Here is a 15,625-nt window from a genome sequence, read left to right on the forward strand (position 1 = left end):
CCAGCACCATGACTGTAGGGAGGAGCAGCACTTTCAACAGGAAACAAACTACTGTCTAGAGCGGGAAGAGCTAGAACCTCCACAGATCAAAGTGGAACAAGAAGAACCAGGGTTTCCGCAGTTTAAAGAGGAACAAGACGAACCAGGACCTTCACAGATTGCGGAGCAGCAGGCACTCGGTACCAGCCAGGAGGGAGAACAACTTGCACTGAAGTTTGAAAGTGATTCCTTTCGGATTCCTTCTATTGAGGAGCAAAGTTACCTGAGTGAACCAGAAGAACTACCGGACAATGAGCAGTTCCTCAGGGAGAAGCCGTATTCTTGTGAATTTTGCGGGAAATGTTTCAGTTCACACAGCACTCTGTCGCGCCACATGAGAACTCACACGGGCGAGAAGCCGTATTCTTGCGAAACATGTGGGAAAAGCTTCCGTCGACAGGATAATTTGTTGCGCCACATGAGAACCCACACTGGTGAGAAACCGTATTCCTGTGAAATTTGTGGCAGGAGATTCAATGTACAGAGTCATTTGTTGCGCCACATGAGAATTCACACAGGTGAGAAGCCGTATTCTTGTGGAACGTGTGGGAAAAGCTTCAGTCAACGTGGTTCATTGCTGTGCCACATGAAAACTCACAAAGAGATAAAGTCGTGAAAGACTGTGGGAGACCTCATTCAGGAAGTCCAGCTCGAGCCCAAAATCACAAGATATCATCCAGTTGAAAGGAAACATTTGTCATTTAAACACGGTTGAGATTCAGGAAGATTCCTGGTTTCTGGTTTGTCACAAAAATGAGAAGATTTAAATAAAGCTGTGTTGAACTAAACAGAGGCTGACAGACGGCTCCCTGGTTGTATAATGAATCTTAGAGAAGCACAATTTTATTTCATTCATTTTTAATTCTAACGTGACTGCTTTTTTTATGTCTTTTGAAAAATGCAACATTAAAAATCTTAAATGAACAGATGTGAACTCTGGAAATAGAATGTGGGTCCGAATTTATTGGGTTTTGTTATTCAGTGTTTTTTTGTTTTTTTTTATTTAATATGAATGAGTCGTAATTTAACTTTTCACTTTTTTTATGCCAAAAAGGACAAAATACATTTTGCTTAAATAATAGTGATACATTTTATTTGTAGTGCACCAAATCTCTCACGCTGCCTTGACGTCTGGTTCCAGTCCCCCGATAAGGTTCCTCAGAAAACGTAGGTCATGAGTCGTGTATTTCAGCCTTGGTTTGTTACACAAACTGCTAGTAAAAGTACAAAATGTGTGTATACGAGCCGGGCTGCCTGGCTTCTTAGACCATGTTTACACAAACTCCGGTTTTGACTAAAACAGGCATTTTCCCCTCTACGTTTATGAAATATTTGACAACATGCTAGTGTATTAAGGTCGACAATATCATGTATTTTTAGCGTCTTTGATATGGCAAACAGGATTTGTTGGATCATAATAATCAGCTTCATTTATTAGTTCAATGTCCGCCTTCTGAAGTAAAAAAAACCAAAACAAAACAGGATCAATATTTGTTTTCTAATTATTTCCCCATATTTCCACACCATAACTCAGATATGAAAGAATGAGGGACTTATATATTAAGTTGAGTGAATTTTGATCTAAAACGGATCTGATTTTACACATTATTTCAATATTTTTTGCGAATTAAGACTTTCAGGATATTTATATGCGGCTTCCAACTGAGCTTTTCATCAAAAGAAATTCCTAAAAATGTATCTACATGCACTTGTTCAATTTGTTTAGCATTAAGAGAATGGTAAACAAAGAGAAACAAAGCAATGTGATACTATACTAAATATATATATACTGTATATGGACATTTACTAGATATATGAAAAATATATAAAATATCAATTGGAAATAATATCTAAAAATAGATTGTATGGAATTTATTTTCTCAAAAAAAATCCTGAAATCCCATCTGTGGACGAGTTGTCCAGGGATGCAGTTTTGTGGACGAAAAAACTACTAACACGTACCAGTTTTGTTGGTTTGTGGTCTTTAGACAACCATTTTTGGCATCTCGCTTGAATTTGCATTTAAAATGCAATGCAATTCTGAACCTGCAGCTTTCTAAAGTTGTCCACCAGGGGGAGACAGTGGCTCGGTTGTCGTCTTTGCGTTTTCACGCTGACTCCACACACTATGCTTCACAACTTGTAAGCGTCTGACAAAAGGTCAAAGAGTCACGGCAGACCACTGGAATCAGTTCATACTGCTCGGTGAAACTATATTGCAGGGATGTTTTTTCACACAAATGAACATTAAAGCATCGGAGGCCTGACGCACGAGGCGTTTGCAGGAGGAACGCGAACGAACCGCACCGCTGGCTGAAGTCCACCTCGACGTGATGCACAGTGCTCCTGACATATGGCACTGAAGTCCCATCCTGACATGCGATCGTATCACTTGCAGGCCTGCAGTGTGGAAGTGACTCATTATTCAAGCTGTTTGATGGGAGCAGCATGAACCAACAAACAGAACAGACACACACACACACACACACACACACACACACACACACACACACACACACACCCTCCCCAAAAAATACACAGTTTCTTCCCACCAGATCAGATGCCGTTACGTTACAGATTTCCATGGATACGGGCAGTAACTTGGCAACCACAGCGTTTGTCTGTCGTCATGGAAACACCTGTCTCTGTACGAGGAATAGCAGCAGCATGGTGGGATGATGACAGAGAGAAAGTTTAATTTTTAGCTTTGTGGAAACGGTAACACATTAATGCTGCATGAATAATCAACATGCATAAAAAAAAAAATAATAATTTCATTTGAGAACTTTACAGTGCAGCTGTATCTTTTTCTTTTCCAGTTGTAATCACCGAGGCTGCACACTAAGACAGGAAGTACAGTCAGAGACAGGAAGTAAGTGCATGAACAGGAAGCCTGCGAACACTGGGGAGAAATGTGAGAGTCACATTCTGTGACTCCTGCAGGTCCTTCAACACCATCAAACGCCGTCCTGGATTGTCGACTACCTGACTGGCAGGCCGCAGGCCCCGCAGGACTGTGTGTCAAGAAGTGTGATCAGCGACGCCTCAAACACCCTGACACTGATTTTCTTTGCAGAAATGCAGCGTGAAAGATCATAAAGATCTGATTTGATAATGGATGACGGATTGACGACGAAGTACAGATGTAAGATGGTGAATAAATAACTGAGTTCAAAGCCACAGACGAGTGTCCAGAGCTTGTCCTGTATGGGTTTTGTTCTTGCTCTAAAACTAATCTTTGTCATTTCTGAAGTACAAGAAAGTAGTGTCGGTACTCCAGCCTGAACAAACTGTAACACAGCTCGTGTTACAGTGAGAACAACGTTCTATCACATTGTGGTCACATCTGTCTTTGTTGTTTCCTTCCTCCACTCCCTTCTTATGTAGCGTCATATGTGTCCATGAGTTGTTTGGTTTTTTTCTTATAGTTGTTCGGTTTTTATTCAGATCAATTTTTTTTGTCTTTCTGGGTGTTTTGTAGCATGTGGATATTTCTTAATTCCTTTCTGTCTCTTCATGTTGGTAGACACAGAGGGAGCAGTTCACTTTTGGGTCATTAATGAAGCCGTGGGCACCAAACAGAAAATGCTGGATTTTCCAAAATTTTTTTATTTTAGTGGAAGTTAATTACTTCTGCAACAGTATACTCATTATTCAAACTGTGGTGGGAAGTGTTTCTCTTTGGACGTAATTGCTCAGAAAGTGTGCATTTACACCGTTAACAAGAACAGGTCACATGCAACTGGTTATGGTAATTTGTCTGCTCGGGAGTAAATGTTGATTTTATTGAAGTTTAGTGTCTCAGTGAAGAGGCATCATCGAGAACGGTTACTATTCAGGGTGGTCATGACCCTTTAAAACAACGACTCCCAACCTTTGTTTTGAACGACCCAAAATTTTAGGTGACCCCACCCCAGCCACAGCCTGTACAATTACAAAACAAAGATTGAAGGACCCTCATCACAAACTATATCTTGTGATGACAAATCTTTGTTTTATTCTGTAACGATGACGACGAGGATTAACCCTGTGTTATAACGCTCCATCTCGGGGTGTTTGGTGGTTCTGGTGCAGTTTCAAACTTTCATTCACTAATTTGTGAATTCTCTCCATTGATTCTATGAAGCCACATTATATGGAACTCTCTTGGTACACTTTTTTTTTGTTTTTGACAGATTTATCTTTCTCTTTAACCTGAAGTGCAGCCATTTTTTCACCCGCATCTAACGTGAGATATATCTCTATATATCTATATCTCTATATCTCTATATCTCTATATCTCTATATCTATATCTATATCTATATCTATATCTATCTATATATCTGTCTACCTCTCTCTCTCTCTCTCTCTCTCTCTCTCGCTCTCTCTCTCTCTCTCGCTCTTTTTATCTCTATATATATATATATATATATATATATATATATATATATATATATATACCCACACATAAATATTGTGTTTATGATTCAGCTTGAATGTTACAGTGACCCTCTTGAATTCACACGTCAGAAAGACCTTTCAAATGCTTGTGAAGGCAAACGTCAAGGCCAAATGCTTGAACCTATTTAACCTACATCTTGCAAATGGAGACTAAGTGATGCCGGCATATTGCAGTTTGTGAGGCTTCACCGAGTATGCTATGTGGCATTCAGTTTTACCAAAATACAGATGCTTGAACTTCATAGAGGTGTTATTAAAGCAAACACCTAAGCTATTTTCTTTGTGATCATCTTTTCAGAAGGTGCACTTGAGCTTGATTGTGGATAATGTATACTCTGGCTGGTCACAGCATCAGTGTATTTAGCTCGAGTGGAGGTCTGCAATCGTTATGGGCTGAAGAGCTGTTTTTGTACCTGATTTTTGCAGTTTCATTCAACAATTTTGACATTTTACTTATTTGCACAATTTTGCCTCTTTTATTTTTAAGCAGTTTCGCATGTTTTTGCCAATTTTAAAGACATTTTTAAGCTTTTTTCTTCAAGAAATTCTCATCATTTTAGGTTTGTTTTTAATCTGCTCTTGCAGTTCTTCCTATTTCTTGTGGTTATAGCTATTTTTCCCATATCGTATTAATGGTGCCTTTTAAGAAAGCCCGTTTAGCCAGGGGATTCCAGTCCTTTTGATAATGACTTGCAGTGGCAAAAATCAAGACTCATCAGACCAACGCTTGTTCAATCCTCCACCGTCCAATTTCAGTGACCTTTTTGTCACTTCTGAAAACAGTAGACAAATGACATCCTGCTGAATTATCATGTCCCTCCAAATGATTTGAACGCTACATTAATGTTTTGAGGGGTTATAGGTCAGTTGTGAAGTGAGTCTTCTTCCAATCGTGACATTTTGGGAATGATTGCATGAACGGGTGAATGTGATTGAAGCAATAAAAAAGGTCCATGTAAGTAAAATCTATTAACAATTCTACGATACCTGAAGAAAAGTTCCAAGTTAAAAAGAAAAGTCTTTCTGACAAAAGGAAACCCAGCTCCTCCAGGTGCAGAGTAACGCCTCCCCTCCCTGGTGGTGTAATAGTTTGGACTGAAGGTCAGGGTTGGGTTGAAATCCGTCTGGGCCTTTCTATGTAGAGTTTGCATGTTCTTTCTGTGTACTTGTGAGTTTTCGTCATCTGTTCTGATTCATTACTGCAGTATTTGACACCCCGGGGTGATTTACTGTCACCAATTAACCTCACATACATGTTTACGGACAGTGGAAGGAAACCGGAGTACCCGGGTGGATTGGATGGCGAGAGCGCCCTGCATGGCAGTCGCCTCTTTTGATTAGGGCCACCACATCCTAGAAAGAGGATAGGTACTTCATTTACAAAATGATACAGGGATTAAATAGATTATCTTGGGACAGAGCAAAAGCAGCATGGGAGATGGATTTTGGAGAGGGGCTATTGGAGGATGCCTGAGAGAAACATCTAACCCACATACCTACAGTACTTCCTTTCTATATGTACCGCTGATTCCGTTTAAAATAGTCCATGTACACTATTTAAAGGACGAGCTTGCTAGTACTGTTCCCACTGTAAACTTCAGCTGTCCGAGATCATTGTCCTGCTTCGGGTATGGATACTTCCTTCTCTCATTGAATACCGGAGACAGATATTTAAGGCGTTTTCCTATATTAATGGAGAGATGGTAGAACCCATTCTACAGGTACTTTTGGTAAGAAATAGGATGGGTATATGTGGAAAATGGAATTTCCCCAAGGCAGGGGCGTCTTGACACATTTTATTTCAGGGGCCTCATACAGCCCATATTTCATCTGGAGTGAACCGGACTGGTAACAAGGTGCCAGAATAACCTTTAAATATGAACGTTGAAGTTTTTTCTTTGTTGTGGCGCAGCGTACAGAATGTGTTTAATTAGTCCAAACATATTGAGTCTATTTGAATAATTGTGTCTTTGACATGTACAACCTCCTCATCTTGAGCGTCAGTAGCCCAGCCGTCAGTTTCAATGGTCACAGTGACGTCACTAGACTCTGAGGGGAGGGGAGGGGGGGCTCGAGGCAGCAGGTGAGAGCGCGAGCGCAGCAGCATCAGCGGCGCAGAGCGGCGGAGCCATGGGAAAGCTGCAAGAATTTGATATCACTTTCACCAACAACAAGGTGGTTTACGGCCCGGGAGAGTCGATAAGCGGGACTGTGAGGATACGAACGGGGAATTCACTGCAGTATAAAGGTAAATGTCTCTTTCACACTCTTTAAAAACACAAGGGCTTTTCTTGTGTCCGTGTCCGCGTGTGCCCCTCCGCCTCTCCGCCGCGCGCTCAGCGAAGCGCGCAGACAGGCTCCCATGTAAATAAACTTTTCCTCCATGGTGCTGGAGGCTCACATGCAACACAACCAAGCTGTTTCTGCCCTCTTGTCTTCCGTCGTGCGGGTTCACCAGCCTGTCGTGGCGCAGACCGTGTTGCGGATGTCGTTTTGGGAGTGGACGGTGCGTTTCCACCCTCCGGTTTGGTGCGCTATTTCACGGGCGCGTCTGATCGGGCTGTTTTGCCCACATCCTGCTTTTTTTTTCTTTTTCTTTTTTAACATGTTGCTTCCACATATTGTCTCAGGCCGAATCCAAGAAATTGTTTGGGTTTGTGTGAAAAAAAAAAAAAAAAAAGTCAGAACAACAGGTGATATTGCCTTTAAAAAGTCACTTTGTGTACATCCCAGGGAAGAACCCCCCCCCACACACACACACACCACACACACCACACACACACACCACACACACCACACACACACACACACACACACCACACACACACAGAGCTGATAAAGTAGTAACAAGATGGAGAGCAGCTCTTAGCGTAACAATAGAAGAACACAAAGAACCGTTTGTATGAGTGCAGCTTGTGAAGATTCTTTCCCTTCATAATAAAACTGCTATCATCTCTCACTCATGCTCTTCTCGGTGGGGGTCCGGCACAATGTTATGTCTATCTAGAGAGGGTAACTAAAAGGCAAAGATGGCAATGATTCTTTTTCTTTAAACAATGCCACAGAGCCTGTCTGAGTGCTGTAAATACATGACATGACAATTAATCAACTCATCGATTTGTAACACAATTCAATGGTATTTTTATAGCGCCAATACAACGGTCAGTTCAAGACACTTCTACAGAGAAAACCTAACATTTCCACATGAGAATAGGAGACGGTGGAAAGGAAATTCTCGCTTTTGACAAGAAGGAAGCGACAGAACCAGACTCAGAGGGGGGAGACTTTCTGCTGTTCTGTTGTCCGGGTCCATAAGATAAAGAAAACAAACTAAAGCAGGGTCACTGAGGGGGGGTTGATGCCAGGCCCGACTTATTATTACACATGAGGATGACGTAACAGCAGCAAGTCAACAGTAGATCATCTGCTTTTTGATATAATAAGTTCTAATGTAGGAGCTTAAATGTAACAGGTTGACTTATTGTTGCTCTAATAAAAGTAAACAGCTGGAACCAACACCTGCTAACGCCAACGATATTCTTTAGTGTGAAAAGCAGAAAGTCCAACTTCCCATCAAAATGTTCTTCTTGGCAGGAGGCGAGTGTGAGTTTTTATTCTGATGCGTTCAAAGTAAACTTATTTGAAGTGTTTTATCTGGGCTGCCGGTGAATTCCCGTGCTATTTCCTCAGCACACCTCCTCAGTGGCTGTACAAGAGAGTTATTGTTCTCCACGAAGCTGTTTACAGACAAAAAAAAAAGGACACGGTTTTTTAAGGAATTCACTGCAGGTCGTTGAGAGGAGAAATAAAAAAAGCGGAAAACATGAAAGCATCAGTGAGTTACAGCCTCGACCGCAGCGCCTCTGACAGATTACCTCCACAGTGCAAACAAACCTGCACACAGCGCAGGTATCCGCACACACATATTAGCCTGCTTTTTCCTGTGGTGAGGATCTTTGTGAAATCCCCTCGTCGAGCCAAAAGCCGAAAACATAACTGTTGATAGTGTTATAATTTCACTTGCCACAAATAATTGACACTATCGATCAGCGAATGTGCACGTAGCAGCTTGTTCTCATGGCTGAATCGAATATATAACAAGAATTTTCAAAAGAAATTTCACACTTTTGATGTGTATTTTCTGGGGGGAATTCTGTGTTATTATTTATCTGCATTTCCACTCGCATGTCTGACATGGTGAGATTAATTTGCCGTAATGCCCCGGCCGCCCTGAAGCAGATGGCGTTCCAGCAGAGGTCACACCTCCCACCGAGCTCTGTTACACTGTTGGATGTCACGGCCGCGGCTCGTCTCTACCTGACACCGAGCGTTATTCCCAAATTAAACCCGTGAATGCTGGGCCAAGCGTGGGATGCCCTTGGTCGTTATAACAGATGATGGGAGAGCTTCCTCCAGTCAACAGCTCAATAAAAGCACCTGGAAGTGAGAGGCCAGACAGATCTGGGTGTCTCTGACGCCGCTGGAAGATCATATCAGTTGCATTCAGTGATACGACCGCCCTGTTTCGTTTCTCTCTAATCCGTCTGAAATAGATTTCACGTCTCCACCCAAGTGTGAGACGACCTTTTGGTTTCAGTGTTCTTCTCTATGATCAATCACACAGATGCTAAAAAGGCTGATGCAAAGTTCATGAAAATTCGACATTAAAAAAAAAAAAACCCCACACCATTAGTTCGATTTAAAGCGTTAGTGCTTTTAAAGCATCAGCACTCAGCATTTGTTATATGGTGTTTAAAGATTTATCAGATAAAGAGGTTGAGTCTTCCTTTGATATTGAACACTATGAACTGCATTATCTGATGATACAGTATAAACCAGGGGTGGGGTAACTGGTGGTGGATGGGGTTTCTTGCGGGGTGGCATAAAAAATGTATTTTTCTATCAAAAGATAAAATTGGAACAGATTATTTAATGATGCATGAGAACGCTAGCTACTAAATTAACATAAAGAGTAAGTGAATGACAGTACATTGAGCCCGTTGAATCACAATGCATGCATTCGTAAATCTTATCATGAAAATGTATTTAGATTCACAATATTTAAGGAAAGATTGTCATTTATTTTTTTGCCTTAATGAGGGTTCAGTGACCTTCCTTGCATTGCCATTTTTGGAAACTATCTCTTGGGCCACCAGTTGGTCATATCTAATTTATACTGTGTATAATGTACAAACATTTTATTTAGACATATTCATAACTTTCATATACAGTCATAGGACTGTGTGTTTGTAAGAATTGTGCTCGCAGAATCAAGTTAAAATGATGATACGATCCACATATGACTACAACATTCAGTAAAATTGGTTTCTAACCACATTGGACCCCACCCACCACCACCCACCTCCCACACGCTTTGGCTCTCAGCAGGTAGTTCTTTTTCCTTTGTTGGCTCCTCTACTTCCTGGTGGTTTTCAACTTTATAAATTAGTATTTTTAATTGCTGTTGGAATCTGTAGGTGTTTGAAATTAGGGATGCATCGATACTGATACCAATTTCGGGTCTGATACTGCCCAGAGTACTCGTACTCACACTTATTAAAGAACCTGGCGAGTATTACGTGACGTCAATGCCCGATGTCGCTCAGAGGGTCAGGAGGATTTGCTGGTAAAATCCATCACTATGACCCCCAGACTCTAAATGCTGCTGAGGCTCTCTGCTGGTTCTTTAGTCTCAATCCACTAAACAAAATTGCTGTTGCCTTTCTGTCTGCGGAAATGCAACCGCTGTGTGTGGAGGCAGTGGAGAGCTGAGGCTATTTGTTTCAAAATGAAGCGTTGCTGCATAAATTGGCTTTGAAATGTTGTTTTTGCATGCTGAGTTTCTTCAGTCAGTGACCTCCCATGACTTGTTGGCACATGCACTCCATCTGAGGAGACTCTGGCTCCATCCTGAGCTTTCAGTCTGCCTGATAATGTGCTGTAAATGCCGAGGCTGCATTATGTGACATCACCCCTCTCAGCATCACTCAGATGGTCCGAATCGTGCTGAGGCAGGCGGATGTGCGCAGGACTGCTTTGTTGGAGCGTCACGAGTTTTTGTCTTCATGTGTCCGGAAGAGACAACCTAGAAATTATTATAGTTAGCTGACTGATCATTTCCACATGGGATTGGACAATTTCACTCAGAATATGGACTCAAATCTGTGGAACAAATCACTTTAGACTCGAAAGCGTTGCTGCTGTTCACAACGTTTTCTCTCTTGTGTAATTTGGGCTATTCTTGATTGACCCATTGTGACTTTTCATAAGAAACAGGCCAATGTGCGGCTTCCAGGGAGCATTTTGAAGTTAAACGCTCCCCAAGTCTGTGCTTCTTTTTCCGTCAAGTTTAATTTTTCCTTACCTTTTTCTGCCTCCCCTCCAACAGCATAGATTCCTTGTAATTTGACCCCAGTCTGCAGGTCCAAACCTGAAGATTCACAGCATCCTTCAGAATGAGCTTTACCAAAACGTGCAATTGGGCAGTTTTTTGATGCAAAGACTGGGGTGTAATATACGTAGTTGTGATCAGATGCAGATCACACTGAATAACATCTGTTCAGTTAGTTTATCCAACGCTACACTGAACACCTTTTGTTTTGGTTTAGTCATTCTTGCTGACAGAGGAAGCTTCCTGTCATGCAGAATATCCTTTAAAAGCAGAATGCATGTTCAGAGACTTTACCACTGTGGTTTTGTCTCACCAAAGGCAGCTTTCGTGACATCGGAGTTGACTATAAAGTTGCTTTCTAGTGTTTTTGAGTGTGTCTGGGCTGATAAGCTGCACATGCTATCCATTACATAGATTACTGCACCACGTGATCCGTATGGATCTTGGTTTAGTCTTTTATTTACTTTGTGGTTTGCGTCTGGGTGTGTGCAGGTACCATGTATCAAGATGTCATAAATACTAAAGGATATTAAGAATCAAATGCAGGCCTTCTAAAGTGGGGAATATTGCAGAGGCCAAAGTCTTAGCCTCACTCCATTATTGATGATGGAGACCATTAGACAGCATTTCCATTGATTGGCTTCCATAAGAAGACAGTCGTGAAAGCGGAGTCTCACACGTGTGAATGAATCACATGAACAGGCTCTTATACGCGCCATTTTCTCATACTGCTAGACGTACCTGCGACCCCTGAAATGATGCTCATGGTGGAAAACTGCCCACTGCCCAGATAATGACTAATAGAGTGGTGATGGAGGAGATCGTTTGTCTTCTACATCGGGGGAATAGTGACGTTTAAATTGTTGGACCGAGTGCAACAGAAAATCCTGAACAACAAAGACATTTTCTGAAGGGCTACAAAAAAATTTAAAAATAGATGGTCAGCATTTCTGTTTTATTAAAAATATGGGATTTAATTGGTTGAAAGCAGGATATGTTCTGAAGCTGAGATGTCAGTGTTTTTTCTTTTCTGTCTTCTATAATGTAATCACACTTTCATAACAAAGAAGGTTCAGTAGCCACATTTACATGAGGAAATGGGGACAAACACAACTTTTTGTTAATGCTCCAGCTCTGTGTAGACACCGGAAATGCTGCTACTGCGCTCAATAGTAAATAGTTCTTCTGCACATGCTCAGTCGCTGGACAAAAAGCAACACTGTTTACCTCCAGAGTGTCATGAGTCCCAGTCCGTGTTCTCCTGGGACTTGGTCGACTCATAGTTGAGAGTCACCAGAATCTTGGTCGTCTGCCCATAAGAATGTCCGTGTATTCCCATTGTTGATGTTTACAGTGTATTGTTTTCTATGCACATGTGTGTATGGTTTTATTACAAAAACAACCAACAGCACCCACTAGTGGCACAACATCGTCTTTGGTGTTTCTGTGGTTTTTTTGTTTTTTGTTTTATTGTTTTTAAAACGTTGCCTTGTAAAAAAAAAAACACCAGGTGACAACAATCAACCACAAAGAGCCTGAAACAAGAAGTAGAATCTAACCAAAAACACGAGAGAAAAAACATGAACCATGACACTATATACCCATTTGTTTCCATGTAATTGCAGAAAAATAAGTTTTCCTGTTGCTATGGTGATGGCCCACTAAAGGATTTAAACATGTAATATAAACTTTGGCAATATGCTGGCGCGCACAGGAATTTAGCTATTTTGGAGGTTGTCAAGATAAAACATACAAGATACTCTCTCTGTCCAGAACAAACTAAAACAGTCCTGCTTGTGAGATCTGTATTTGCAGTTTGCTTTCAAATTGTTAGCAGCTCATGTTAAGAAAGACCGATAGAGAAAGTAGGATGTCGGAAGGAATTCACTTGAAGTGAAAGTTACATTTGTGTGTGCAGGTCACATTGATGTTTGAGGATTTGAAGCCGAACTTCTGGAACTTTGTCTGTCTGTTGGAGAACAACAGCCTGGATAACAGAGAGTGGAGGAGGCTCCAAATAAAAAGGCGAAAACCCACAAATTTATTGAGCATTTGTGTATTATTTAATTTATCAGCTTGTCATGTCAAAGAATATGTTCCTGTTGTGTTGATACCAGTTTTCCATTTTACAGATTTTACTGATGACCTGCTGATGATTGTATTTCTGAAATGGATCCTTTTCTATTTCAATGTTTACTTGCCAGAGTATTTGTGTGACTGTTGGAATTAGCAGGTTTTGCTTCACCTGTTGGCAGTTGATATTTGTTATTATGAAGCTTGTTTTTGTCTGCGGCTGCTGACCGTTTTGGTGTGAGTGTCCAACTTAACAAGTGCTTGAGACTATTATTTTCTGTTTTGGGAGGTTTTTTTTTAATGCGCAGTGAGAAGCAGGTGATCCCTCCTCTAGTCCTGATGACTTATAGATCAGAAGCGGTGGGTAGAGTCAGTCTGTCTGTTTGGTTTGGACTCCTCTTGCTGTCTTCTCCCATGTATGGTCACCTGATACAGGAGATTTTCCCATATAGACTACGCGGCTCAGCTTTTCTGGACATTTTATGTCATCTGGGATACCGCTGAATTGACAGTTCACTGTTGGCTATGACACTGATTTGTTACGGAAAAACAAATGTGAGACGGTCGATCAGGAAATAAGTCACTTGGCATGAAAGTCGTCTTCATCTTTTGAGAGTTGTCACTGCAAAACCCAACTGGAGTCCAAAGAAGTGTAAGCAGCGTGTAAAAGTGGGAAGTTCTTTTGTGTCTCAGATGGCAGAGGCAGATCATGGCTCAGCTTACAGAAAAGCAGAAATACAAACATGTGCTCTGACCCGATTGTGGTAATACAAACCACCGGCTTTATGTAAACAAGGCACCCCTCGGGTCTTACAGTATGCGCGTACACAGGCAAACACAAAGGAGTTTTTATGTTGTATGTGAAACGTGCGGTCTGGTGATTACAAGGTGAGGTTGATGCTTCCATCCACACTTCTTTACTGCTCAGTCCACATGGGGCCCTTTCAAGTGAAAATGAAAAACTTTCTTTGCATTTTGCGTTTCTGTTTACACAACAATGGAGCTTGGAGTCACTGAAAATGCACTTTTTGAAAACGCTCCAACCCTGTCTCCATGAAAACGGTGGGAAAACGCACCTCCCTGCCCCATTCAGTAATATTTTCACTTGACATATTTATTTATTTATTTATTTATATGATTGTTTGTTTGTTTGTTGTTGATTGGCTATGTGCATGAATGTACACTGGGAAGCTGCACACGAACTGCCCCTTGTGGGATGAATAAAGTTGTCCGAACTGAACGGTACTTTTCGGAGGGGCTGCTACTGCGCATGCACACCGAGGTCATATAAATAGTTCTTCTGCTCAGCAGATGGACAATGACAACGATGGCGGCCTCCAGAGTGTGATGACTCCCAGTCTATATTCTGCTGGGATTTGGTCGTTTTATAGTTGACAGTCACCGTAATAACAATCCGACTTCCTCGCCTGTTCTCCCAATGTTGATGTTTATAGCCTGGCATGCTAACTACATTGCTTTTAGTGTTTCTGCTGTTTCCATGGAAATGGAGATTGTATTCAAAACGTTGCCACATAAACGCAAATCTTTTCTGAAACAAAAATGCAAAAAATATACTTTTTTTTTTTTTTTTAAAAACATTGTCGGGTAAATAAGCTCGGTGATCTAGATGCCCAAACCACTTGTAAAACTGAATGTAGAGCCTCACTTGAAGGTGCGGGGTCGGGTCTTTACTCTCACCAAGTTTCCATTGAAGACCTTTCCAAGAGCTTACTGTTCCAGATCGCTCTGGAAATCCCTCGACCATGCAAACCCAACAAAGCCCTGGCCAAATGACAAACCATGTTTAATTACGCTGCTGTGAGCACGGTCATGCAACATTAATAATCCAGCCATCTATCTGTTTACACAGTCTTAATGTCGCCTAAATGAAATCATTTGGAGTCGTCTTTCAGGATTGATTCTCTGCGGGACGAGTCCTGGCTTGTTCACATGGCAGCAATCACTTCAGCGTGGAATTTATTAGGGACACACTGAGGATAAGGCAAGCTGTTGGTTGTGTAAAAGGTGTGCTCAGTGGGTGTTGGCTGCTGGGAAAGCTGCGTGAGCTGTAAATGATGCAGAAAAGCATGGAATTATTGAGGCTATAGAGGATGTTGTCTTTACTGCTCCAGGACATTAACCCTTACTGAAGGCCAGAATGAGGTCAGGATAAACCCACAAACCTGCTTTGTTCTAATTCTGTTTGGTGGGAGTTAATCTTCTAAAAAGGCTGAAATTGACTTTTAATACAAATCCATCTGCAATATATCTTATTACCCTTGATGTCTTTCAATCTTTGTTGCTCATCAAATTGACTGCTCATGCTGCAGACCTTCATTATGTACCAGAACTTGTTTCTGCCCACAATAGCTGTTGTTGATGGCTCTATCTGTGCAGTTTTCTCAGTGACACTGCGCTTCCAGCTCTGGTGTGATTGCCCAGCCTCAGGGGTCTGAGTATATCTTGACATCAGCGCCCTGGGCGTGACTGATTAGGGATCAGTCTGAGAACCACCACTCACGTGTCATGAGCACAAATCGCTCTTTACTTGAATCGCAGAGGACAGGGATAACAGTGTGACAGAAGTCTGCTGTGGTTTTCACAACTGATATTTCAATACTGCAAATATTACCTCTAATAAATTGCTTCCTCTAGATTGAACTGTAGTTGTTCAGTAACGT

The 15,625-nt window shown here is 41.5% G+C and overlaps 1 protein-coding gene across 1 annotated transcript in view; it reads left to right on the forward strand.

Moving 5' to 3' along the window:
* The first annotated feature begins 6,506 nt into the window (after positions 1-6,506).
* The window catches only part of arrdc1b (arrestin domain containing 1b), a 48,547-nt gene continuing 39,428 nt past the window's right edge, over positions 6,507-15,625 (forward strand). Inside the window, exon 1 of the mRNA XM_080476282.1 lies at positions 6,507-6,728. Coding sequence (XP_080332408.1) covers positions 6,611-6,728 — 118 coding nt within the window. The 5' untranslated portion in view covers positions 6,507-6,610. The remainder of the gene's footprint in view (positions 6,729-15,625) is intronic.

The sequence above is a fragment of the Lipophrys pholis genome, assembly GCF_963383615.2.
Source record: "Lipophrys pholis genome assembly, chromosome: 12".
Lineage (NCBI taxonomy): Eukaryota > Metazoa > Chordata > Actinopteri > Blenniiformes > Blenniidae > Lipophrys > Lipophrys pholis.